At 38.6% G+C, this 24,767-nt stretch overlaps 2 protein-coding genes and 2 long non-coding RNA genes across 16 annotated transcripts in view; 2 read left to right on the top strand and 2 right to left on the bottom strand.

Annotated features, from left to right (window-relative positions):
* The window catches only part of LOC108145646 (supervillin), a 123,999-nt gene extending 101,183 nt beyond the window's left edge, over nt 1-22,816 (top strand). For 7 of the 8 annotated variants that reach the window (XM_041708081.1, XM_017271184.2, XM_017271182.2 and 4 more), the window contains 8 exons: nt 4,611-4,896; nt 5,607-5,765; nt 17,128-17,275; nt 17,843-18,359; nt 18,755-18,912; nt 18,976-20,997; nt 21,630-21,874; nt 21,938-22,816. In XM_041708081.1, the coding sequence (XP_041564015.1) occupies nt 4,611-4,896; nt 5,607-5,765; nt 17,128-17,275; nt 17,843-18,359; nt 18,755-18,912; nt 18,976-20,997; nt 21,630-21,874; nt 21,938-22,177 (3,775 nt within the window). In that variant the 3' untranslated portion in view covers nt 22,178-22,816. Of the gene's footprint in view, nt 1-4,610; nt 4,897-5,606; nt 5,766-16,654; nt 16,897-17,127; nt 17,276-17,842; nt 18,360-18,754; nt 18,913-18,975; nt 20,998-21,629; nt 21,875-21,937 lie in introns of those variants that run through there. The other variant, XM_017271191.2, reaches the window with a different exon arrangement.
* LOC121467077 lies at nt 910-4,630 on the bottom strand. Of its 2 annotated transcripts, XR_005977193.1 has the most exons (5): nt 4,548-4,630; nt 2,759-2,930; nt 2,540-2,696; nt 1,241-1,643; nt 910-1,183 (listed from the first exon to the last, which is right to left on the bottom strand). It is a non-coding gene; the product is annotated as an uncharacterized LOC121467077 (long non-coding RNA). The 2 variants fall into 2 exon arrangements; XR_005977192.1 differs by lacking the exon at nt 4,548-4,630 and having other exon boundaries at nt 2,759-2,978.
* On the top strand, nt 9,912-13,985 carry LOC108145649. 5 transcript variants are annotated; one of them, XM_041708087.1, is made up of 2 exons: nt 9,912-10,190; nt 12,334-13,985. In XM_041708087.1, the coding sequence occupies exon 2, from the start codon at nt 12,507-12,509 to the stop codon at nt 13,461-13,463; it is 957 nt and encodes a 318-aa protein (XP_041564021.1). In that variant the 5' UTR covers nt 9,912-10,190; nt 12,334-12,506; the 3' UTR covers nt 13,464-13,985. The 5 variants fall into 5 exon arrangements, with proteins under 5 accessions (XP_041564021.1, XP_017126693.1, XP_017126689.1 ...); XM_017271204.2 differs by having other exon boundaries at nt 10,173-10,190; nt 12,337-13,985; XM_017271200.2 differs by lacking the exon at nt 9,912-10,190 and adding an exon at nt 11,161-11,647 and having other exon boundaries at nt 12,337-13,985.
* On the bottom strand, nt 15,187-15,897 carry LOC108145654. Its single transcript, XR_001774428.2, has 2 exons — nt 15,779-15,897; nt 15,187-15,434 (listed from the first exon to the last, which is right to left on the bottom strand). It is a non-coding gene; the product is annotated as an uncharacterized LOC108145654 (long non-coding RNA).
* Nucleotides 22,817-24,767: the final 1,951 nt, after the last annotated feature.

The following is a 24,767-nucleotide window of genomic DNA, read 5'->3' as shown; positions in this document are numbered from 1 at the left end:
TTAACCCCAGAAAGTTAATATTACTAAGTTCTTAAGACTTTGAGTTTTAATTTACAGTAATAATACAAAAAAAATACCTTCTTTTCTTAAATATTCCTTTATATAAATATTAATTAATATATATTTATAAATATTTATAGAAATATAATGTTTTAAAATTGTGGATCTCTAAACTAAACTAAAACTAAAGCCACTTTCTGTGTTTCTTAAGTTACTCATTGCCAAATTTCATTTTCGCAAAGCAGCCAAAAAGACGCGACACCTTGAACTTGAGGTGAAGTTGTATCTTTAACAATTAAGCAAAATTTTGACTGGGTTGAACTGAAAACAAAAGCCCCAAGAGTTGGCAACTATTTTTAAACTTAATGAAATGACGAATGGTCAATGGCAAAAGAGCCAAACAAAAAGCGAAAAAGCTGTAAGCCCATGTTGACGTTGTAATTTCGTATCATTACCGCCGCCTTCAACTGCTCTCCTCCTCCGACTTTAAAAGCGGGTAAACTGCGGCGTGGGAAAGTCAAGCCATGGCGAACTTGAAACTGGGATCTCTGAGATCTTTGAGATCTGTGAGTTATCCGTTCATTGTGCGGAATCTTCATTACCTTTCATTGCTCCAGTCAACTTGCTTTTGGCGCCTTCGTGTGTAATCGTCACTCTTTTTTGAGCTCCAAAATTTGCTGCTCTTGTGAGTTTTTGCGAATCCCATTCGCTTTCAGCTATAATTCATTGCATAAGTCAATTTCTGCTTACCTGGTGATTTATATGACGCGATACATTACCAACAATTCACCTGAGTTTCATGTGGCTGCACTTGCAAAAAAGAGTTGGCCGTAAAAGTGTTATCACATATCCTAGCTTTTTTTTCACATTTTATGTAATTACAATGCAGAAAATACATAATTATTGTTTATATCTACCAGTTATTTCTTTTAATATTTTAATTTATTTGATGAAATGATACAAGATTTATTAATTTATTAAAAATGGTTGATTAGATTCAATATTCAATTCGATTTCGATTAGTTTGCCAAATATTTGTTTTAAATTGCAATGTCTTTAATATTTTCGTTAACTATATTTTAGATCTAAAATTCATACATATTTTGCTGAGTGCTGCCAGATGATCTGGCTGATTTTATTTGCCTGATATTTATTTGCGGTTTGCCATCAAGTCTGGATGCTTCTGTTGGAAGTATATCATGTTTTAGTATTATTAGCTGCGAGATATTATTATTTTTACTTATTTAGCCTCAGCTGCGGCTGTAGCCTTGTTGAAAACCGCTCAAACCGTTGCCAGGGCCGATGATTTATTATTGCTTTTGAGTCTCGCACCGAGCACTTGACATAGAGTCAATGCCAAAGAGAGATGATGCGAGTGCAGCAAGTGTTCTTCACATAATTTATATATTTTGGAATAAATTTTCAACACCTTGAGTGCATTTGAGAGTTTACAACTCATTTAGTGGCGATGTCGTGTGGGGGCCTCATAAAGCTTTAGTTTGATGGCGTGCAATTATTTATGCCGCGCCAAATAGTTTATAAAACAATTCACTTTGTTATATCATTAAGTCCCCATAAAGCGCTGCCGCATTGCCAAACTGATCGCGTGATCACTCTCGGTCTCGGTTTGCATTCACTTTTTGCTAAAAAATAAAGAAGAAAAGAAATTTTAATTACCTCACTGGGTAATTCAAATACAAAACGCGAGTGAGTAAAAATAAATGATCAACGATCCTTGGAATGGCTTCTAATTATATACAGTAAAAGCGTCTTCAAACTCAGCTGTCAGTCTTAGAAAATAAAGGTGGCTTTTGGTTTTTGGTTTCCTTTTCTTGGCATTTCTGGGTGTGTTTCTTTTAGCCATAGACCGCACCCAGGAGTTTGGCACTCAAACTAATTGCTTGCTAAACGCTTTCCAAAGGGCAATTACTGCATTAAAACTATCGTCGTTGACTGGGAAACTAGAGAAGTCCAGAAGTCCCAGGAGGAGCCATTCGCGTGTCTGCCCTCTGACCTCTGAACCCCTGCCCACAGATATCCCTCTCACTCCAAAAACGGCTGCAATTTTTGCCATTATTCCATTAGCCAAGCTTTTACTTTGATTTCACGTTTCAGCAGTTGTGGCTAAACTCTGAACTTTGGCAATACCATTTTCCATGTGGTTATGCATGGTGATTGAATTCGAGTTTGACTTTGATTTTAGTTCGATTTAGCGGTTTGATTTTAGAGATGTATAAGTTATTATCTTTTAAGTAGGTGCAGTTTTTGTGCTACCTTTAATTAGAATAAATTTTGATGACGAAATTTAAGATGACTTACCAAATTTTATAGAAATAACTAATTATATTCGTAAACTCTCTATAGTATTTTTTTATCTTTATTTAGTTTTTATAGAACAGAATTAAAAAATGATCAGGAAATCCATGACTATCTCTTGTTTATTATAATGTTACTTACCAACCCCTATAACTATTTATTCAGTCAGTTTTTTTTTAGTAATAACTTCAGATTGTATATTGTTTTTCTCACACTTACTTACACTTAGGGTGTTAACACTCCGTTTATATAGTTGTTATGCTATTCTTGAACAGATTTAAATGCGATCAGCACTCAGTTGACAAAGTGAGCGATGTCTTAGGTAGACGAGGTCTGAAAACCCAGCACCTGGTAAACAATTTTGCCTGTCGCGCGCGGGTCTGTTGAAGATTTTCCAAATTAATATGCAATTTAGCTGTCAGCAGTTTGGCCGTTTGTTTACCTGCCTTCGAAGGTGGGCAGGTGCTGGTCGAGCTTCACCGGGATTGAGATTCAGATGGGTACACACATAGGTAGTAATGTATCTTTTGAGACTCAGTCTAGGTTGCCTGCTCATTCGTCTTTGTTCGCTCGTCGCGTGCAGTTCGCTTTTCCTGTGCCTCTTCGACTAAAAACTATAAAACAAGAAACAAAAAACAAAAACACGTGCTGTGATTTACCAAATGTGAGTGCGCTTCGTTTTTCCATTTACATTGCCATTGCCGAATAAAAATTCAAACAAGTTATCGCTTAGCGGTTTTTTTTAATGCCGTGACATATATAAATGCCGGTCCCATTTCGTTTGTTTTTTATTTTTCCACCCGATTTTTGACTCACGCTGCGAGATATATACACTTTTATCTCAAGGCGCTCAGCATCCAGAAATCGTAATGTACCGAAACATGTCCGGTGACTAATAAGTGGTCGATCAGACAGAAGTTTATGAAAAATCTTCGAGTCGTTCTTAACGGTGCCGCTTACAACAACAAAAAAGAAAAAGACTGCCAATATACAAGGCAGCTTTGATTTGATACAGATGGAATCTTGTTTTGCTGAGACAAAGCCTCGCTTTTGATCAATGCAAGTGATGAATGGAATGTGCGGGAAAATAACGCTAGGCAATAGATCAAATGATTGTAGCGGAATGCTAGCCATTTTCACCAAGCAAAGAGTGATCATGGAATAATTGAGCGTATAGAATTGGTTAGAGCCCATATTATTTAATATACTTATTGTGAATTTAAGAGTTTTTTTATGAGTTCACATTGAATTTAATGTCTTTTTCATAAAGATAAATAAAACTTCAACTTAAAAACAAAATTATAATTTTCCATACAAAAACTTATTTAAATCTGGGTGTTTTTTGTAATATCTTAAAACTATAAAAGTTTAGTTAATGAAATAAATTTATTAAAAATAAAAGTATACTTTTTTTTTTAGTTGTAATGACTTAATACAAGTAAAGAAAAAAAGGAATTTCTTTAAACTGATTCAATAAACAAAACATAAGCTTTCGTAGAAAAACATAAGCTTTCGTATATACTAATCTATTACTAGTACCAAGAACAGTTTAATGATTAATGCAACATAATTTTCCCCAAACAATTTCCATGGTCCGAAATATTTTTAAATATTAGTTGATACTTGGAAACTCAATAGCTTAGAGGATAATCCCCCGTGCCAAGCAATCAACTTGTCTCATTAACCGCCCGCGGTTTGTTAACATCAACAGCTGACGGGCAATAAAACTGAGACCCAGCCATAATAACAATAACCAATCCGGCGACCATTTGCAGAAGAAAATTCCATAGCCATCTATGAGGAAAAACGCTGCCCAGCGCCTAATAAATGGCCATGGATGGTCTGGTCTCCTATTAAAGGAGAAAGTTGGCTTTGCTTTTTTGACGGGGGACGAGCAAAATGGCAAAATGGCAAAATGGCGAAAAAGCAAAAAATCTGAGCAGAAATAAAAGGCCGACTCTGTCGATGGCTTCCTGTGCATTGTGCATTCTATTCGAAGGGGAGACGTACAAATAAGGCAGCTTCGCCTCGCTCATTAGTGGCCAGGAAAATGCCATGTCACGAGTTTCCTATTAAGATCGGTGGAAATGGGAACGGATTGGGCTGCTGCAAGCCGACCATTGAGGAAAACGCACGTTTTCAGTAAGAGTACGAGTACGAGTACGAGTAATTCCTGCATGTACTCGTATCTGCACTCGATGTATTTAATCTTGTATCTGCTGGATACGCACCTTAATTGCCACACTTTATGCACACTTTTAACAGCTCTCGTATCATTGGTTTTCCCCTTGCAGCAATCTCGTTGCGAAAAGCAAAAGTCACTCGGGCATCGCAGCAGCACCCGTCGGCCTTGGCCCCCAGCTACCACCCCTTCCCATTGGCGGCGGCTTCGTGAAGTTGCGTCATGTAGCCAAGGAGGAGGAACCAACCACCACCAGCAGCAGCACCAGTAGCACATCCTCCTCGAAGGAGTCGCCAGATAAGCAAAAGGATCAGGAGCAGGCAGAAGCGTCGGGAGACTCTTCGAATCCAACGGCTTTGCCACAGTTTCTTCAAGGCGTCCAACGATCAGCAACCGAGGTGAGTAATGATTTTATCTGTAAAAGATAAAGATTATAGAAGGGTTCGGTTTACTTAGCAATATTAAAGAATGCCACAGAAGTGCATTATATATTATATAAATTTTAAGTAGCTAACATTAAAGGGATTTTTATGAGATTGCTCTGACTTTTTGTTACAATTCCGTAACATAACATAAATAATTAGGTTCCAATTTATTATGCATGATAAAAGAATGCCACAGAAGTGCATAATGTATTTATTTAATAATATAAATATTTATATATATATGTATATTTTAAATAATGTAAAAGAGTCGACATAAATGGGAATTTTTTAAGGGACACATCTAAAAAATATGATTTTAATAAGAGTGTTTTGAGAGAGAAACTGTAAAATTTCCCACTTATTTTTATATTTATATTTTGTACCAAATAATGTCAACAGCATAATTAGTTTTAAATACATACTATAGCATGGGTCATTCTTTTTTTTATTAAATTCTTATATTCAATTTAAATAAACTTGGATAGGTTTTCTTTTAGTTTTATAAATACTATCAAAAACAATAATAAACCGATTCAAACCAATATTAAGTTCCACTGCGAACTTTTCAATGCAGAACCCCCCTCAATTGTATCTTGACCCAGTGTCAATTAAATCGATTCACGTGTGAGCTCATCCCAACCATCCATAATCCATTAAACATTATCCATTATCCATTTATCCAGGTCATGGGCCCCGATCAGCGGTCTCTGGTGATCGCGAAGACCGGCTCCATTGCGGAGCGATTGGCGGCGCTGCACAAAAGTGGCGAGGACGATTGGAAGAAGCGCATATCGTCGAAGCGCGATGAAGTCGACGATGTGCACCGTGAAAACTTTGTAAACGTGAGTACTCTTGTGTGCACTTGTATCTTGTATCTTATATCTGGTTTATCGCATCTGGCAGATAGGTTAGGTTAAGCTGCAACGCATTTGATCGTCCGTGGACCGCAACGGATCCGATCTCGATCGCAATTGCGTGAAAATGGTTTCCTTATTGCTAATCGTTTTGTTTATGAACGTTGCACAGCACACATTTCTCTGCAATTTGTGCATTGTGCCCGTGCCCGTGCCCGTTGTTTTCGTGCAATGCCAACTGGGCGTTAAACCTGACGGCAATGACATAATAATGCGAGAAGTGCAAGTTATACCAATCGCTGTGGTTTGCGGGTGGTATCTGGATGATTTGTGTGTGACTTACATCCCAGGCTGTGTTGTTTGAATAGTGACGCAACCGGATAAGGTGCCTTGTTTTGTTTGAATTTGCCTATATATTTTCCTTATGATTAATCAGAATGGCTCATAATCCAGATAAGACCGCTGTTTGATTACTAAGCCTGAATACCTGTAAATTGGACCATGGTTGTTGAAAAGTCTACACAGAAATTTGATAAGAAATCAAATCAAGGATTCAGAAATATTTGCATTTATTGTTATAAAAACTGATAGGGTGTTGTTCTGGTTTTGCTACATACACAATTTGTAAAAATGTATGCAAAAACATCAATAATAATATTATTTTCTTTATTTTTTATAAATTTGCTCTAAACTCTATTTATATTCGACCTTAGCTAATTTACATTGTATTATTATATGAAATTTATCGGTAAAATAATAATTAGTTTTTAAAAATTAATATATAAGTTTTATCTTAATTTATCATTTTATTAAATATGTGTCCCAATTTTCTGCGCAGTTTTAGTAATTTGCAAAACAATTTTTCTAATTTACTTGCCAAATTTCGTGTACATTACGTATACGTCAAGTATACATGTCTTGTACACAGAAAATGTTGCATACTTTTAGGCAGCAATTGTGCACAGCGCCATCTATTAAATACGTTTTCTTTGAATTGCTTTCCAAATGAAAACGAACTTTTTCACTTTATTTTTTTTTGGGGGAAGTGCAAGTTTGGCAAGTTTTTTGTTTTCACTATGCCACCGAAAAGTTTCGCCTGCTTTTGGCATATTATTTATGGACATGGGCACTTTGCTCGTATCAAGACTTGACTTAAAATCCGATTTCGTTTAGACTGTCAATTAGGTGATCGTTTCAAAGCTGCAGCTAGCTTTTGGCGAAACATGAAGTTTAGTGAACTCTCTCCCTATTAAACGGTTACTTCTGGTCCATAATTATGCGGGTAGACTTCGACCGCCCTTTTCGCGACCTCCCTCCCAAGTAATCCACGAAGTAATCATACTTAATTACTGGGACTCCGCCTCCTTATATATATATATATATATATATAGTATATTTACAAGCCATCGTTTGTTTGGGAGAGAAAGAAATTGTGAGGAAATCGTGTCAGAGCGATCTTCTGACCCACACACCAAACAAAATACATATTATGTTCCCCACTCTCAGGCCAAATGAGTTTTCAAGTGCTGTCGCTTTTGTTATTGTTATTGTTGCTACAGCTGTTACTGTTTTAGTTTGTTTCCAATTTTCTTCGTTGTTTGGTGCACTGAGAAAAATTTGTCTATTTTATTTTTAAAATAACAAATTAAAGAGTAAGAAAAATAACATTTATGTTAATATTAGTGTTGTTGTTATTTAATAGTCATGTAATTTTAGAAATCTTACTTGGGTGTACTTACAAAAATGTTTAAAAAATATAGATGTGTGCGTTAGAGAAAGTTCTAACGTTTTGAAAATACAAAATAAAATATATTATTTCATATATTTAATGTAATATAAATAGTCTATTATTTTAGGACCAATTTATGATCATCATTAAGGCATATAAAAATTAGTTTTCTGTGTTCATGGTGACAGAACAGTGGGACAAGGTCAATGAAAAGAGCATATATTTAGAAAAGATATATCTTCAGGGAGGGAGTGTGCATTAAAGCCCCTAATTCCCCATAAAGTTCTACCCTCATGCGCCACACGACACTTGACGCCCATTATAGTACAATTTATTAATAATTAAGATGAATTTCTGTTTGCTGTTTTCTCTGCTCTGATGCTCTGATGGACCCGAGACACTCTCATATTCATGCGCTGTTTGGTAGCCATCCCAGGTGGCGTATGAGCAATTAGTCTGCCCAACTCTTTGACGCAGTCCCAGAGCGTGTGTCACAGCAGAAAGAAATCTTTCGTAATTTAGCACAATTTATCAGGCCACGATCGCAGAAAGGCAGTCGTTGAGCAAACGAGCGGAGCAAATGAAAATGCGCATAATAATGAAGGGCACACCAGAGTGCAGAATGCAGCATCCCAGGCATCCAGCGTTCAGGAGTTTCAGCTCCAGCAGGGCAGCCACAAATATACAAGCAGAGTTGGGGTTTTCTCCGCTCCTGCTGCCTTCACAATTTCGAGGCGGCTGCCAACTTCCATTTTGCCATAATTTTCTAAACTTGCCTTGTGGGCCGTGGCAGCAGCAACATCTGAAAAAGCTACAGCAACTGCAGCCGCAAGATCACACAGTGAAAAAAAATAAAGCTATATAAAATTAGATGGCTCAATTTATCAATTTATTTTATATGCATATTAGAATCAAGGTGGTTTCTTCTTGAAAACATTGCTTGATGATCTATAAACTGGAAAATATATATTCTTATAAAAATATATAAATTATTTAGTATTTACATTAGTGGCTCTCCTTTTAAATATATTATTTTTTTTTAAATCTTCACCCTTTTAATTTTCATAAAGCAAAGAAAATGTTCACTAGTTCACCTGTTTTAGCTAATTCCTTGAATCTATTACAAATTTTTCCTGAATGTATCAACAATTACAAAGTGAAAAAATAGAGATACTAAAACAAGAGAAGGAGGCGAACGAAGGTTGCTTTTGGACTGCTTCTAACTGGCAGAAGTTGTTGTTTAGGGGCTACTTCTGGTCTGGTCCATAGCATTTCATCTCTGTCTCGATCTTGAGCGTGCTCATCTTCCAGCTGCAGGCCTCGCCTCATGCTGTTGTAAATTGTTTTGTAAATTTGATATACTTGCAGTTTTTTGTAGGGCTCCTCTGTCTACTTCATTATCATTGTTGCTGTGTGTGGATGTTGCTGTCGCTGTTGCTGTTGCTGCTGCTGGTGTGCAATGGATGTTGCTGCTGTACTTGTTCATTAGTCCATGCCCTCTCAGCATTGTGACAAAAAGAGCAGAAAAAAAGCAGCAGTAGACCATGCTGTTTATAAACTTCTAAAATCAACTATTGCCCTCTGTTTTCTCCGCTTATTTCTGTATTTATATCTGCATCTGTATCTGCAAGAATGCCTGCTTATTGCTGATTACTTTTATTGCTTCTGTGTGTGATTCATTACTTTTCGAGATAAGGTTGGTTTCATTGCTCTCGTTCTTCTACCTTTTTTTTTGTCTTAGCTGCTCTACCATAAGTGCTATTGAATTTTTAGACAATTACATCATTGTCTTTCATGCTGTTCAACTTGCATTGGGTTTATTTTTAGTTCGACTAAATTTAATTTCGCGTTAGGCCTTCTTGGCTGCCTGCTCCGCTGGTGATTCATCTCAGCTTGGGCAGATGTGGACCCAGCCCAAAAATTTCGTTGTCCCTTTTTATGTGGTCACATTCCAGCCACGAAAGTGTACAGAAAATTTGTGTATGCATTGATGATCAATATATTTTTTGGAACAAATAAAAACCTGGTTTAGATAAAGTTTGGAAACAAAACTAAATAAAAAATAAATAAATACTAGATTAAAATAAAAAATTAAAATAAATATATTTTAGGAAAAAAACCAACACTTTTAAAATAATAAATTATTAAAGACCGAGTTGTCTATGGTCTTCCAAAGTTTGTAAACCTTTTAAGCCTACTTTTGGAAGCCTCCCTCTTTTATTTTTCCCCTTTTTTTCTGGTATGCCCACAATGATCTTGTTTATTACGCTTAGTTTAATTTAAAAAGCCTCCTTGGCTGACGTCTCCACAGCTCTGCCTTCGTCATTGGAGCTTCGTTTTGCCTCGAAGACCCGGCTTTTGGAAGAATCCGATCCCGACTTCGTCAGTTTCAAACATTTACACGAGCCAGTATGAATCGCGACTTGAAAGCGAACGGTTCGCAATTCACAATTCGCAGCGGCAATTCGACTTTGATTTTTCGAACTTGCGATCCAATTCGCCTGACTTTGTTGCTTTTGTTATTAGTATGCATTATTACTCGCTGCCGGTTTCAATTGACATTAAAATTGATAAGCGGCAAACTAAAAATAAAACTAGAGGCCCGTTGCGAGTTGCATAAAAAGTAATGCGAAGTGGTTTCCTGAGTTGCATAAACTGTCGAATGCAGCAGGAAGCAAATGAAGGTGTTGTTTTTTGTTTGTATTTATTATTTATGGCTGGCTGCAAAAAGTGAAAAAGTGAAATATGAAATTATGAAAAAACAATTTAAAAATATCAAAGTGTTTCAAGGCTGGCTATTCCACTTGTGTGCGCAGCGCACATTGAGAAATACATTAAAATACGTACCCACCCACCTGCAAAACGAAACTTTCTCAAAGTGCGACTGTCAAAATAAAATCTTTGAAATGAAATCTCCGATGTGACCGCAATCTCTTTGGCCATTACAAATCGTGTAGACGAGATTCGGAAACAGACACAGAAACAGATACAGAACCAGAACCCACGCAAATTGTTCAGAAATAAGCATTTCACTTTATTCAGTGCAAAGTCTGTTTTGAAATCTAAAAGGCGCAACTGTTTGCACATCTACAATGCACTGCAAATGTCTATATTAGATGGGGAAAATTTACAGAAAGATGACACAAATTTCTGAGGGGCGCAAAATCAACAATTAGCAATTAATTCCCATAAATCACAAAAAGGGCACCCGAGGATTTGTTGTTGTTGTTTTTGTTGTTGATTCGTGCTGTTCTATATTTGGTTTATTTACCTACGTGAGCTGTTTGCATATGTCGCGTCTTTTGATAAACCTGGCAAATAATAATGAAGATGCTACAAAAGCAGTGGAAATGTGGAAACCCCTGCAAATATTTGCACATTTAAACGGGAATTTAAATACTTTTGGAACAGATAACAAGTGATAACGAGCAAAATTATTATACCTTTTTTGAAATGAAATTGAATCAAACTAAAATAGGAGCTCATAAAAAAGGTCATGAATCCTTAAGGGTTAAGGTTTTCGCTGAAAGAAGTTCTTTGAAATGAAAGTTGCCCATTTGCTGGCTCCCTCGCACCCGCACGTTCTTATCAGACATAACAAACTACTTGACCCAAGGAGACCCAACCAGAACAAAAAAAAAAAAAAAAACAACACAACAACAACAACAACAGCATAACAGCATCATCAGATTGCCAAACAGAATTTCTGCGCAAGTGCAGCAGAGCAGACCTCTCATCTCCCCAAACGAGGAAGCGAGAGGCCAACAAACTTGACGAAAGAGAGAGCAGGGCTCCCCCAAGAGAGAGAGAGGCAGAGCTCCCAGAGCGACGCGCGCAACTTTCGTTCAGTTTTTGGGGAGCAGTATCGTTGAATGTCGTCGGCATTTAAGTTTAAAACGAGGAGCCAAAGAGAAGAGATCGACCGCGAGGCGCAACGGAATACAAAAAGCGTCAAAGAAATAAAAGAAACAAACCCAAACCGAAACTCATAAAACGAAAAAAAATTGCAAACTAAATAAATAAACAAAGATCGGGATATCAGATGTCGGGCCAAGATAAAAATACGCACAACTTCAAATATAAATATTAATGCAAACAGCAGCGCAAAGTGTAAAACGCATCGGACACCACTTGACGAAAGGTGTGTGGGACTTTAATCCTTAATAACAGTTACGAAAAATAATAAAAGAGAAATGAATAATCTACAAACTTTGGATTTGATTTTGCAATGCTTTTATTGCAAATAAGTTTAAAAAAATAAATAGCCAAATTAAAAATGTAATATAAATACATAAAAACTTAGGATGTGATTTTGCAATGCTTTTGTTCTAAATAAGTTAAAAAACAGGCAAACAAAATATTCATAAACTTGAATTTCAAAAACAAACAATTATTAGAAAACAAATTTGATGTTTTATATTAATTGAAAATATCTCCGAAAACTGTTCAAAATAAATGTCGATGCCTGTTAATATTTTTGTTTGAGAAACAAACCATTTTATAATAACTTAAAGTAAAATCAATCAAAAAATTAAAAAAAAAAGTATTGCAAATTCAATTATAGAGTTTTGAAACATTTTGAACTGCTGACAAGACACTTATAAATTAAATAAACCGAGAAACCAGTCCTTAAACACAGTGATATTAATGTTTTTATTCAATAATTGCAAAACCATGAACAAAAGAATTATACCAGTCACGGAAGGCATTGCTAAATAAATAAAAAGCTTAAGTAAATATTTTGCAATGTGTTCCGTTCTACAAAAAAAGTGAATGCCAGCCATACAAAAATAAATAAAAAATTCCATTATTTAACCAATCCCCTAGTAGAGTGATGTGATGTCATAATAAAACTTTGCCCTTATCGACAAAAATACAACAAAAAGTAGAAAAAAAAGAAGTGCAAAAACGATATCAGCGGAAAAGCGAGGTAAAAGTTAATAAACACCCGCCAACGAAATCGAATTGCAATTTGTGATAATAACCACCAGGCGAGAAGCATGACGGACTACATGGATTACCTGGAAAGGGCCTGGGAGTATGCGGAATGGCTACCCTATGTAATGGTCACCTACGTGCTGATCACCCTGCTGCCCAAGTCGCTGATCCGGATGAAACGCTTTGCGGATGCGGACTACGAGGCGAATAGGAACAACTACCATCGCTGCTACGGTCCCGAGCTGTGCTGCCATGTGCTGGCCCAGGACAAGGTGAAGCCCAAGGCCAGGAAGCCGGTGACCCGGGTTTATCCCAAGCGACAGCAGGTGGTGGCGCCCAAGGTGGAGCACCTTCCTCCGCCAAGTCCGGCGCCTGTGAAGCGCAGCAATGTCACTAAGATTGCGCGAATGTTCGAGACGGGCAACACGCGACAGGTGAGCCGAGTGGCACCTGTTACCCTGCCCGAGATCCGCATGTTTGGAGCCAGCACTGAGGGATCCAGGGACTCAACGCCCTGTGCCTCGCGAAAAACTAGCATTGCAAGTCAGCTGACGGCCCAACTGCAGCACATTGAACAGGCCATGCACTCGATGCACTTGTGGCAGGAACTGGAGGAGGAGTCGCCCAAGAAGTCGCCCGCATCCCACAGCGATTGGGAGCCCATGGCAGTGCCAGTTTCGAGGCGTACCCGGGGTACTTCAGCCACGCCCTCCACGGCATCACCCCTCTCCAGTTCCCCGGAACCGGAGCAATCAGCTTCGCCAGCGCTACTGAGGAAACCACCTTCGCTGTGCCTGCAAACCAGCATGGAGGACATCTTCCAGGTGATTGCACGCAGTGCCGAGGAGCCAGAAGATTGTCCCGATTGCCATTGCTTGTCGCCGGTGACCTGCATCGATGATATACTCTCCGAAAGGAGGTTCTCGCGTCCCCTGTCCGCCTACTCCATCACCGATCTCCTCAACGAAGAGCAGGCCTCCTGTGTGGAGGAGACCACCTACATCAACGAGACCAGATGAGGGATACCCACCCACCCACCCATCCCATCCAGGGTCATTTTAAAGTGCCATCCCCAAGGGCTCAGATGGAAGACTTCCAGTCCAGGCGCTTTTGTTCAGGAAACAAAGCCACAGGAGACCTTGCCAAGCCTCAGTTTTCCTCAATTTTGTTTGTTTAATCGGCGAAAGCTTAAGCAAATCAAAGTAGAAAGTCTAAAACTCAAGTCGCAATTGGCAATCGCTGCCTGTACTTAGAAAACCTTGTTAATTGTATACAAGTTTGTATTGTCCGGAATCCAGAATCCTAAAGCCCAAATTGTAATTGCCAAGCATCTCATTAATAAGTAGAGAACAGTACTGCTAAACTAATATGCTGATTGTATGTATTAACTTTAAATGAATATGAATTTGTATGTATTACCCATAAATAAATATGAATTTGTATGTTAGTATTACTTATTGTTAAATGTACTATATATGTTATAAATACAAATTGTATCAAATGCAAAACCTAATTATATTCGAAATAAAGAGAAAACATTATATATTTTCGTATGCACAGCTGCTAGAAGCATTCGAACAATTTTAGATCATTGTTGATAATCTAATATTTGCACCTTTACACTGGGAATACAGCAGGTAGCTTATTTATTTTGCAGTTTGGTAAATCTTAAAAAAAAGTAAATAAATAGGAAACAATCAGGAACTTTCAATAGTTTTTTTTCTCATTAACTTAATAAATAATTAAAAGGTCTTTCACACAAATCAAGAAATCATAATTTAACAACTTTGTTTTATAAACTACTATTTTTATAAACCATTCGTTAAAGATAAAACATTTAAATAAATAAATTATTGTTCTCAATTTAAAACCTACAGATTGAATCCTTTCGGAATCACTAGCTTTTATTCTCGGTGTTTTTTTTTTTTTTTTGCGACTAGTGTTGTTTATTTTTTGCACTTTTATCCTGGTATAGCAGCTGCTAGCTAATATATTTTGCAGTTTGGCAAGTATCTTTAACCATCGAAGCGTGTCTTTAGCCCGAAACACAATTTGTCAAATAAATTGACGCAAATCAAAACGTTGGAGTGATCATTAATTATAAATTGGGAGATGGGAAAAGCATTCACCGCAAAATGATTGTGATGTGAGGTAATTTCGTTGTTGTGGCTTTTGATTTTTGATTGATTCGATGGCGAACGAAGGCACTGAAGCGGATTAAAAGTAAGGGCAGAGCTTGAAAGATATAGATACCCTGCGGTGAAAGGTCTCTGGGGAGATCTCCCCAGAACATTGAACCAACAAGTGGCCAGTGCAATAAAAAACAAGAAAGAATAATAAATCTGTCCACAGCTGGCGACCTTATCAATCTCTCGAGTTTATGCGGCCGCACCCATGGAACTATAGATTAAGTAGCTCTCAATGGATACATCAGTTCCGTGGAAAAATTCCAGTTTATTTATCCACAATTGAGCTGCAAAATAAAAGCCACATGCCTACGCATTGAACTTGACCAAATAGTAAATGGCAAGCTCTATAGTAATTTAGCCTAATTGGTTTTCGCTTGGCTTGCTTTAGTTTTACCGGTTGCCAAATTCCCGCCAAAAAAAGAAAAATGAATATGTTCATATGCTAATTTTAACATTTTCTGTATATATATACATATATATATAAGCCTTTAGCGCATGCAAAAACCAAATGTCAATAAGGCAACGCAAATGAGCAGAACAAAAGTCAATAAAATATTATAAATTGGCCTTTATTGGTTGAGATTCTGTGGCGTCATACCTTTTGGTTATTGATTTTTTTAGTTCTACCTTTCAGTTTCACATCACATCATCGGTTAATCAAATTGTTGTCGCGCTTTGTTTTCCTTGTTCATTAGTCCCCTGCTTTTACCCAGTTTTTGTGTGTGTTTTATCAATTTATACATGGGATGATTCATTCCGAGAGTTTCGTATTCATTGATAGGCGCCTATGTATGACACATGCTGAAATTCAAGAGAAATATACTCGTTTTGAGAAAAGAGTTGAGCAGGTCCTCAAGGTTGGCCACTGTTTTTGTCTTTTCGAGTGCTGTGATTGACAATGAGAGCTTTAAATTATCATAATTAATGGCCGTGCAGTATTAACCATAATATTTACAAGTAAGTTGCAAAAGACAGGGGCGCACAAACATTCCTAAACATTGCTTAATCAGATCAAAAATAAATACCTTACAATTTAAACAAGATAACACGATTATGAACTTCACCCAAAGACACAGTTTTTCGGTCAGATAAGATTGGTTTGTCAAAACATTTTATCGGTATTCTAGTCACGCCATATAACTTACTTATGCTTGAAGCCCATGTAAACACATTAATTAAGTTTTTGCTTTGCACTGACAGTTTAGCAATGTAAACAAAACAAAACAATACAAGTCGAGTGCAGGGGAATAAATTCTGAACGCTGAACGCCAAACACCGCTTCTCATATCGAAAAGCTATTCGTTTTCTTATCTTTCCGCGGAACTGAGAGTGCAAAACACCAGGAGAAAAAAAATAATACGACAAATTGCGGAAGCAGATTGTTGACTTAAGACTGCTTCGTTATTGAGGATAATAAAGATATACAGAAAAATATATGAGCAATTAATGTTTACATATCTAAATAAAATGACATTACAAATTATTCTGAATTAAAAAGATGAGAATATTTAAGAACTGTGTTTAGTCAGTTTTTCATTTTAAATCATTGAATTTAGTGTTTATAATTACATAATTTTCAAGCCTTAAATTTTGCTAAATATTAAAGCATTATCCCATTTGTATTTTCCAAACCATGGTTTAATTAATAACAGTTTTTACTATAAAAACATAAATTCAATAAAAGTTTTTTTTCTTTTGATCATTTTTAATTTGATTTAAAATATATATACTCCTAATTTGATTCAAGCCTTTAAATCATGATTTTCAAATACTTTACTTAATAAGACATGGTTTTATTAAAATATGGAGCAGGATCCTTAAGTTTCTGTATCTAACAAGAAATTATCCGCCTAAGAAACTACCCAAAGAGGTAATGTTCTGGTCGTTTAGCACACTATAGACTGATATTCCGCAGTGCAGTCTTATCTAATCGCATGACTCGCACTGTCTCCCAGTCGAGCTCTCCATCCAGTTGGAGGGTCTATAGCTCTTTAGAGCTCTAGAGCTTCGAAGGTGCGCAATTAGCCAGGCGGCGATTGGCAGTCGCCAGATTGGCATTGTGCTGGCTGGCAGCAAAATAAAAAAACCCCTCGAGTTGCCGCTACATTTACGTTTACATTTGCGCATCCATAGCGGGTCACTAATGGAGCGTACTTGGCACTAAAGACCTTCAGATTTCGAGGTGTGCCCGAGGGAAATGCGACGCAGCAGCTGGAAAATCGTAAATCGCTAATAATAAACAAACATGGAAAAAGTAAAACTGGTAAAAGCTTTTTCCTCAAACCAAAAACTAAGTTGATAAACAGAAGCGGCCCAGTGAGTCATCCAAAATTGGGAACGACCCATGATTGTTGACCATATACATTTATTCGAGGCTATTAAAATGTGTGTTAATTTCTTTATAAACGCGTTCATATTTGGTGCTTAGAGCTCCAGTGTGGGAGGTTCAAAATTTTGGAAAGTGAATGTAATCATGGATTGTTTTGGATTTCAGGAATCGCTATCTTTGGCCCACTCGCTGTCGGACAAGCCACTGCCCCCCTCACCACTGATTTCCATACCCAGCAGCTTGGAGGGCGGCAAGGTCTCCGATCGTTTGAGCAAACTCAAGTGCAACTCGGAGAACTGGAAGCAGCGCATAGGTAAGTGTTTCTTATAGCTAAGAAGCAGTGTTGGGAAAGGTACTACTTTTTTGGCTCTAGGTAAGGTACAAGGTATTTGAGAAATAAGTACCTAGCTAAGGTAAAAGGTATCAAGTATCTAGGTTATGTAAAAGGTACAATGAAGGGTAAAAGAAAAACAAATTTTGTAAAACATGTATTTTTTAATTTAATCATCTTAAAAACAATGTGTAATATTGTGTATACGCCTTGCCAATTATTATTTTATCTTGCATATACGGTGGAATTAATTTATTTAAGTTTATTAGCATTTTTATTGCATAGTGGTATCAAGATAATTTAAAAGGAAAATAGGTACAAATATTTAAGTACTTAATTAGCTAACATATCAGATTATAAGGATAAATACAAATCTTTACCTAGGTAAGGTAAAATGTAGCCTCACATTTATTTTAACTAGGTAAGGTATAGGGTTTCAATAAATGGTACCTAGGCACGTACCATTAAACAATATCTAGGTACACCCCAACACTGCTTAGAAGTAACTATAAAGAAACTCTATTAACCTGTTTTTTAATTCCAAAACAGAGCAAACCGATGCCAAGAAGTTCACAGTCGCTGGCCGACTGCAAAAGAAGGCCCAGTCCCCCGTGGAGCTGCAATTCGAACGCTCTGCCAATGATGCGGCCAAAAAGTGTCCCATGCTGGAGGTGCGCAGTGCCAATCAGCCGCAACTCGGTCTGGCCAAGAGCCCCTCCATGATGGTCACTTCGGGTAACAGCAACAAGAGCACTGCACTGCGCAGCTTGAGTGTGAATCCCGAGGAGGAGGTGCCTGCCAGCCTGAGTCGCTCCAACAGCAGCAGCTCGGACTCTTCGGATGGCGAACGCAGTGCACCGCAGAATGCCAAGCAGAACAAGGAGCTGGCCAACAACAAGAGTGCCGCTGCTCCCACCAACGTGGGCGCCAGGATCCAGGTGCCGCGGCTGGACGACAAGGAGACCTTCGAGAACTTCTTCGCCTCGAAGCCCAAGAAGGAGGAGGCCGAGGCCGGAGGTGTGCAGCTGGAGATCAGCGCCTTCGACGACATCAAGCCCACAGAGCGGTGAGTTATGCTTCAGAAATCGAACATCTATAGTTTAGACTTAACAACACAACATTTAAAGAGGTTTTCTCTGTCAAAATTATCCAAAAATTAGATTAAATTAAAGTTATTATAACTTTGAGTTACCAAATTGAACAGTAAAAGAAAGTAAAAATTTAATGTTGCATATTTAAATTAAATATTATGATAAAATGATGATAAATGATATGTATTTCTATTAAAAGTTACAAAACTATATTTTGTAGAACATTTTTTTACAAAGCCATACTTTGCTTATTTACTTTTCTTAATGCTTCACTTATAATAATACGTATAACCATATCAATTTGGCTAAATTCAAGCAAAAAGCGATAATTTATTCAAAATTCTAAGTGAAATTTCCCCTTTAAATACAGCCTAGTGAGCAAGCGACACGTGCAGGGACCCAAGGGACGTCGGGCCGCACGCAATCCTCTCAAGAGTTTGGCTGCCCGCGAGGACATCAGCTCGGAGTACACGGAAATGCGGACTGGAATGGCCGAGCGGGAACTGCGACGCCTCAAGCTGGAGTCATGTAAGTGAATCACTCAGCTCTTAGCCCCAAAACCCATCTTAAAATCGCTCTGTCCATGAACAGATGGCCATAATGCCAACCTGGCTGCCGAGGCCATTGCCGGACTGGCCTCCATTGAGGACTTCAAGTCGGTGGCGCTGCGCTCCTCGGCGATTCCCCTGCAGCAGATGTGGCTGCCGCACAAGCCGCTGATGCTGCTCCATGTCAAGGGAAGGACCCATGTCCAGACGCGATTGGTGGACCCTGTTTACACCTCCCTGAATCGAGGTGATTGCTTCATCCTGATAGCCGGATCCCAGCTTTTCCGCTACGTGGGATCCTTTGCCAACGTAATTGAGATCTCGCGCAGCAAGAAGATCTGCGCTGCCATTGTGGAGAACAAGGATCTGGGTTGCACTGCAACCCAGGAGGTGATCCTCACCGATGGCAAGTACTTGAAGGAGCGCCAGTGGCGTCAATTTTGGCAGTTGCTCGGTAAAAAAGAGGATGACACGGCGGAGATAGCCGAATGCGGTCATGCGGATGAGGATGATGTGTTCGAGAGCAGTCTGATTGAGACCAACAAGATCTACGAGTACCAGGACGAGGCCCTCGTGCCGCTCGACAAGTTCTGGGGCTGCATACCCAAGGTGGACATGCTGGACACGCGAAAGGTGCTCGTTTTCGATTTCGGGAGCGAGTTGTATGTGTGGAACGGCAAGAATGCCTCTTCGGATGCCAAACGAGCAGCCATGCGGCTGGCCCAGGAGCACTTTTCAGCCGAGAATTCAGCGGACTATGCCGACTGCTACCTAAATCCCCTCAACTATGCAGCCATAGTGGGTCGTCGTGAGCACAACAAGTATGCCAAGAGATGCCCCCAACGTCCGGAATGGTGTGTGCTGGGCAAGATCACCCAGAACATGGAGACGGTGCTGTTCAAGGAGAAGTTCAGCGACTGGCCGGAGCTGGAGAGGGAGGATCTGGAGAAGGACTACCTCTCCAATGGTGTGCACATAGTGCGCTCCCTAAATGGCAGCGCTTTGCACAAGGGCGAACCCTACCAGGAACCAAATCTGGTGCTGGAGCAGGCCAATCTGGGCCGTGGCAACTTCTACTACGACACGGACACCATGCGGCACTTTGACGTGATAACCAAATCCACGGACAAGTGGCAAATACACGAGTTCAACTTTGATGCGGAGACCAAGCGGGAGGACTATGGCCACTTCTACTCCGCCGAGAGCTATATAGTGCGCTGGATCTACCAGATTTCGGTCACGGTGCGCGAGCTGAGTGGCAAGGTGTCGAACAGGAGCACAGTGGGACGCGACAGGTGTGTGTACTTCACGTGGCAGGGCCAGGACTCGAGTGCCAACGAGAAGGGAGCCGCTGCTCTGCTCACCGTGGAGCTGGACAAGGAGAAGGGCGCCCAGATGCGTGTTTCGCAGGGCGATGAGTGCACGGCCTTCGTGCGCCTGTTCCGGCAAATGTGGCAACATCGTGGCCGCAAGGAGCAGTGCCTGGAGCGACGCAGCCAGTGGCGACTCTACCAACTGCAGGGCAATGTCCAGGAGGAGGTGCTCCTGAAGGAGGTGGCCTGTCAGTCCAGTCAGTTGCGATCCCGCAGCTCCATGCTGCTAGTACATGGCAGTCAGGGCAGTGTCATGGTCTGGCATGGATCGAAGAGTGCCCCGCACACACGAAAGGTGGCCCTGGAGGCGGCCCAGGATCTGGTCAAGCAGTTGCCAAAGGATCTCTTCACCAGCGAATCGGCCAGCTTGAGTGAGACAGAGGAAGGTGCCGAGGAGGAGCAATGCCAAAGGGCTTTGGGCTTGAATGAGCATAGAGATGCCTATGGCAGCCTCCTCAAAGCCACCGCCAAGTCATTCGATTACCAAATCAGGCTCTTCAACTTCTCCAGCACCCAGGGCGTGTTCCAGGCCCTCGAACTGAGCGATCCCCTGCGCTGCCGGGATCTGCACAGTCCGTATCCTTTCAGTCAGGCCCAGCTGTACAATGCCAGGCAGCCCACCATCTTCCTGCTGGACGATGGCGACGAGCTGTGGCTCTGGATGGGCTGGTGGCCCCTGGAGGATGTTAAAAGTGAGTACCCATGTTGTTCAAAGGAGTTACCCCCAACTGCAGCGCTTAAAAATATACTGTTTTAATAACATTTTTGTCAACTAAAGCTACTAAACTCTTTTAAACGATCAATATGTTACCCAAAAGTATAAACATTAAATAAATCTATTTAGTATTTTTTTAATTAAATTTTTTAATTCAACCATTAAGATAAAAATTATTAAAGCTTATTAAATTTCCTTGCTAAATTTCGGATCATCAGAAACAAAAAATCTCATTAGATTTTGTTAAATAACACTATAAACTAAGCATTAATCGAAAGATTTATAAAAACATGAATTTTTAATGAAATGGCTGACAATAATAATTTGTTTTATTTTGCTTAAAAACCCATTTATATCGAAAAATAATCGAGGGTCTAAAGACTACTCTTTTATGTATTAATAAAGACTGTTAAACTTAAGAAAGATCGGTTTAGTAGTTTTAAATTCACGGCATTCAAAAATGTTAATATTGAGAGAAAAAGTTCAAAGTTAGTTAGTTTGGAAAATACTATTTTTCTAAATATATTTACTATTTTTTTTAAGAAGGATAGATATGTAGTTTAATTTAAAAAAGTTAATATTTATTTAATATTTGTATTGTTATTTTAGTAAATACCGATGAGCGAAGCAGTCCCACGAACGACAACCGGGCTGGAGTAAATCGCTGGATCTCAGAGAGACGCGCTGCCCTCGAGACAGCCGTCGACTATTGGCGTGCCAAGCACGGCGAGAGCGAGGAGCCCTTCCATGGGGTCAAGGGTCAGGTGGTGTGGGCCGGCCTGGAGCCACTGGCCTTCAAGGCACTGTTTCCCGACTGGACAGACCGTTCGGATGTGAGGGAAATCAACGAGGAGGTAAGCTGAGTATCCCTATTCCATAAACAGTATTTAATATTTATGTGCTAACCCCGCCTGCAGGATGGACGAACGGATGAGCCCATGGGCATCGGCACAATGCTGGCACAAATGACACAAACCGAGTATCCGCTGGAGGTGCTGAAGGCGCGTCCCTTGCCGGAGGGCGTGGAGCCCACGCGACTGGAGGTCTACCTCAATGCCGAGGACTTTCAGGCGGCACTGGGCTGCAGTCGAGCGGAATTCGAGCAGCTGCCCATCTGGAAGCAGACCAAGCTGAAGAAGGAGCGTGGGCTCTTCTAGGAGAGAGGCACAATGCAACCTTATAGACTTGAACACAATTACAATCGCAATCGCAATCACAATCACAACTAAACACAAACACAAACGACAAACCAATAACTTTTCTAAGCACTTTTTGTAGGCGGCGATGCTTTTGCAACGGACACAAAACACAGACACAGACAGATCTGAACTTTCGTATTCTATAGGCCTATATAGTATAGCATATACACACACGTGCGCATATCCCCATGTACTCTCTATTTTACACACATTACATAGCCTTTATATATGTAACGACTATTATACAAGTGCACGATGCCAGGCAATAAATTTCAACTCGCTTCATTCGATTGCTGTTTCGGATAGCGGGTAGCTTGGAGCTTTCGATTTTACCTGTACATAATAATAAGTTGAGTTGTTTTATTACTATTTTATTTTATATCGATTTAACGAAATTGCATTTGTTCAATCTCTGCAAAAACCAAAAAAAAAAAAGAAAAAGAAACGCAACGAGCTCTCTCGTTATTTAATTGTTTTCATTTCTAAATCATTTTAGTGCTAGCTTTATTTTCCTAATTTTAAAACTATGTATTTGTGTTTTATTATGTTTAAAACTTTTGCTTATATTTAATTTTTATTAAATAACATTTTATTGTATATCAAGTTTTTGTTAATATTTTCTTTTCTTTGGGGTATTTGGTTAAATTTTGGCCAAAAACAAAATCCAGGTTTGTAGCCCAATAGCTATTTTTGATGGTAAACTTTTGGAGTTACTAATTTATAGTTAATTAACAATTACTCATTGCTTGAGAAATCGTTACTATTTTATTGGTAATTTTGATCATTGAATTTTTTTGTGTGAAGCAGATAATGTTTATGTTGGGCAAATTATTTATTCCTGGTTCCACTTTCAGCAGGATCCTGCAACAATTATCCTCGTAGTTGCTCCGTGATAAGAAAACAGTTCTGCCGCTCATACAATCTTTGTTTTAGCTAACGAAGCAAAATATTCTAGAAACTAAATATGACTCAACGACTTAATTTGTCTGGTTAAACACTGACTTTTATTTGATTTTATAAGTAAAAGAAAGTTGAAAATGGGCAGCACTCGAATTTTATTGTGTACTTTTGGGCGCCGTTGTGCGCAATTGTGTGCACAGTTTGAGAAGCACTGGACGTTGTGTGCAAGTAAGTATTAAGATCTGTTTGGTGCCCATTCTTACTCTAAGCCCCCTTTGCAACTTACGTGTTTATCTAATAAACTATAATAAAGAGTTAACTTTAAAAATAACAGTATTCCTATATTTTTACAATCGAAATATGTAGATTTATTTTATAAAAATAGTGTCTTAAGTGTGGTTTTGAGTAAATTTTATATGTAACTTAAAATTTGATTTATGCTAAAAAAAAATACCACCAACGCTTAATTCTAAGCCGACATATCTGCGCCGCGCTCTAAACGAATTCAACGAGGTACTGCATTCCAACATTAAACCATTATATTCAATAGTTTTGATCAAAAAACTGCAGTTTAAACTCATATTTTGGAGGTCGCAGATTTTAGCATTTTTTATAAGGGGTACGATCATCATTTTTTTCGAAATTTGATCCAACCCAAAATTTTTGAGCTGTAAATGCCAGTTTGTTGGAAATTTTATGACGAATTCAACGAGGTATGGCACTCCAACATTAAACCATTATATTCCATAGTTTTGATCAAAAAACTGCAATTTAAACTCATTTTTTTGGGGGTCGCAGATTTTAGCAATTTTTATAAGGGGGTACCATCATCATTTTTTTCGAAATTCGATCCAACCCAAAATTTTTGAGCTGTAAATGCCAGTTTGTTGGAAATTTTATGACGAATTCAACGAGGTATGGCATTCCAACATTAAACCATTATATTCCATAGTTTTGATCAAAAAACTGCAGTTTAAACTCATATTTTGGAGGTCGCAGATTTTAGCATTTTTTATAAGGGGTACCATCATCATTTTTTTCGAAATTCGATCCAACACAAAATTTTTGAGCTGTAAATGCCAGTTTGTTGGAAATTTTATGACGAATTCAACGAGGTATGGCATTCCAACATTAAACCATTATATTCCATAGTTTTGATCAAAAAACTGCAGTTTAAACTCATATTTTGGAGGTCGCAGATTTTAGCATTTTTTATAAGGGGTACCATCATCATTTTTTTCGAAATTTGATCCAACCCAAATTTTTTGCCAGTTTGTTGGAAATTTTATGACGAATTCAACGAGGTACTGCATTCCAACATTAAACCATTATATTCAATAGTTTTGATCAAAAAACTGCAGTTTAAACTCATATTTTGGAGGTCGCAGATTTTAGCATTTTTTATAAGGGGTACCATCATCATTTTTTTCGAAATTTGATCCAACCCAAAATTTTTGAGCTGTAAATGCCAGTTTGTTGGAAATTTTATCACGAATTCAAAGAGGTATGGCACTCTAACATTAAACCATTATATTCCATAGTTTTGATCAAAAAACTGCAATTTAAACTCATTTTTTTGGGGGTTGCAGATTTTAGCAATTTTTATAAGGGGGTACCATCATCATTTTTTTCGAAATTCGATCCAACC

The sequence above is a fragment of the Drosophila elegans genome, unplaced genomic scaffold (assembly GCF_018152505.1).
Source record: "Drosophila elegans isolate 14027-0461.03 unplaced genomic scaffold, ASM1815250v1 contig_208, whole genome shotgun sequence".
NCBI classification, from domain to species: Eukaryota; Metazoa; Arthropoda; class Insecta; order Diptera; family Drosophilidae; genus Drosophila; species Drosophila elegans.
This window is presented reverse-complemented; position numbering and strand designations above follow the sequence as displayed.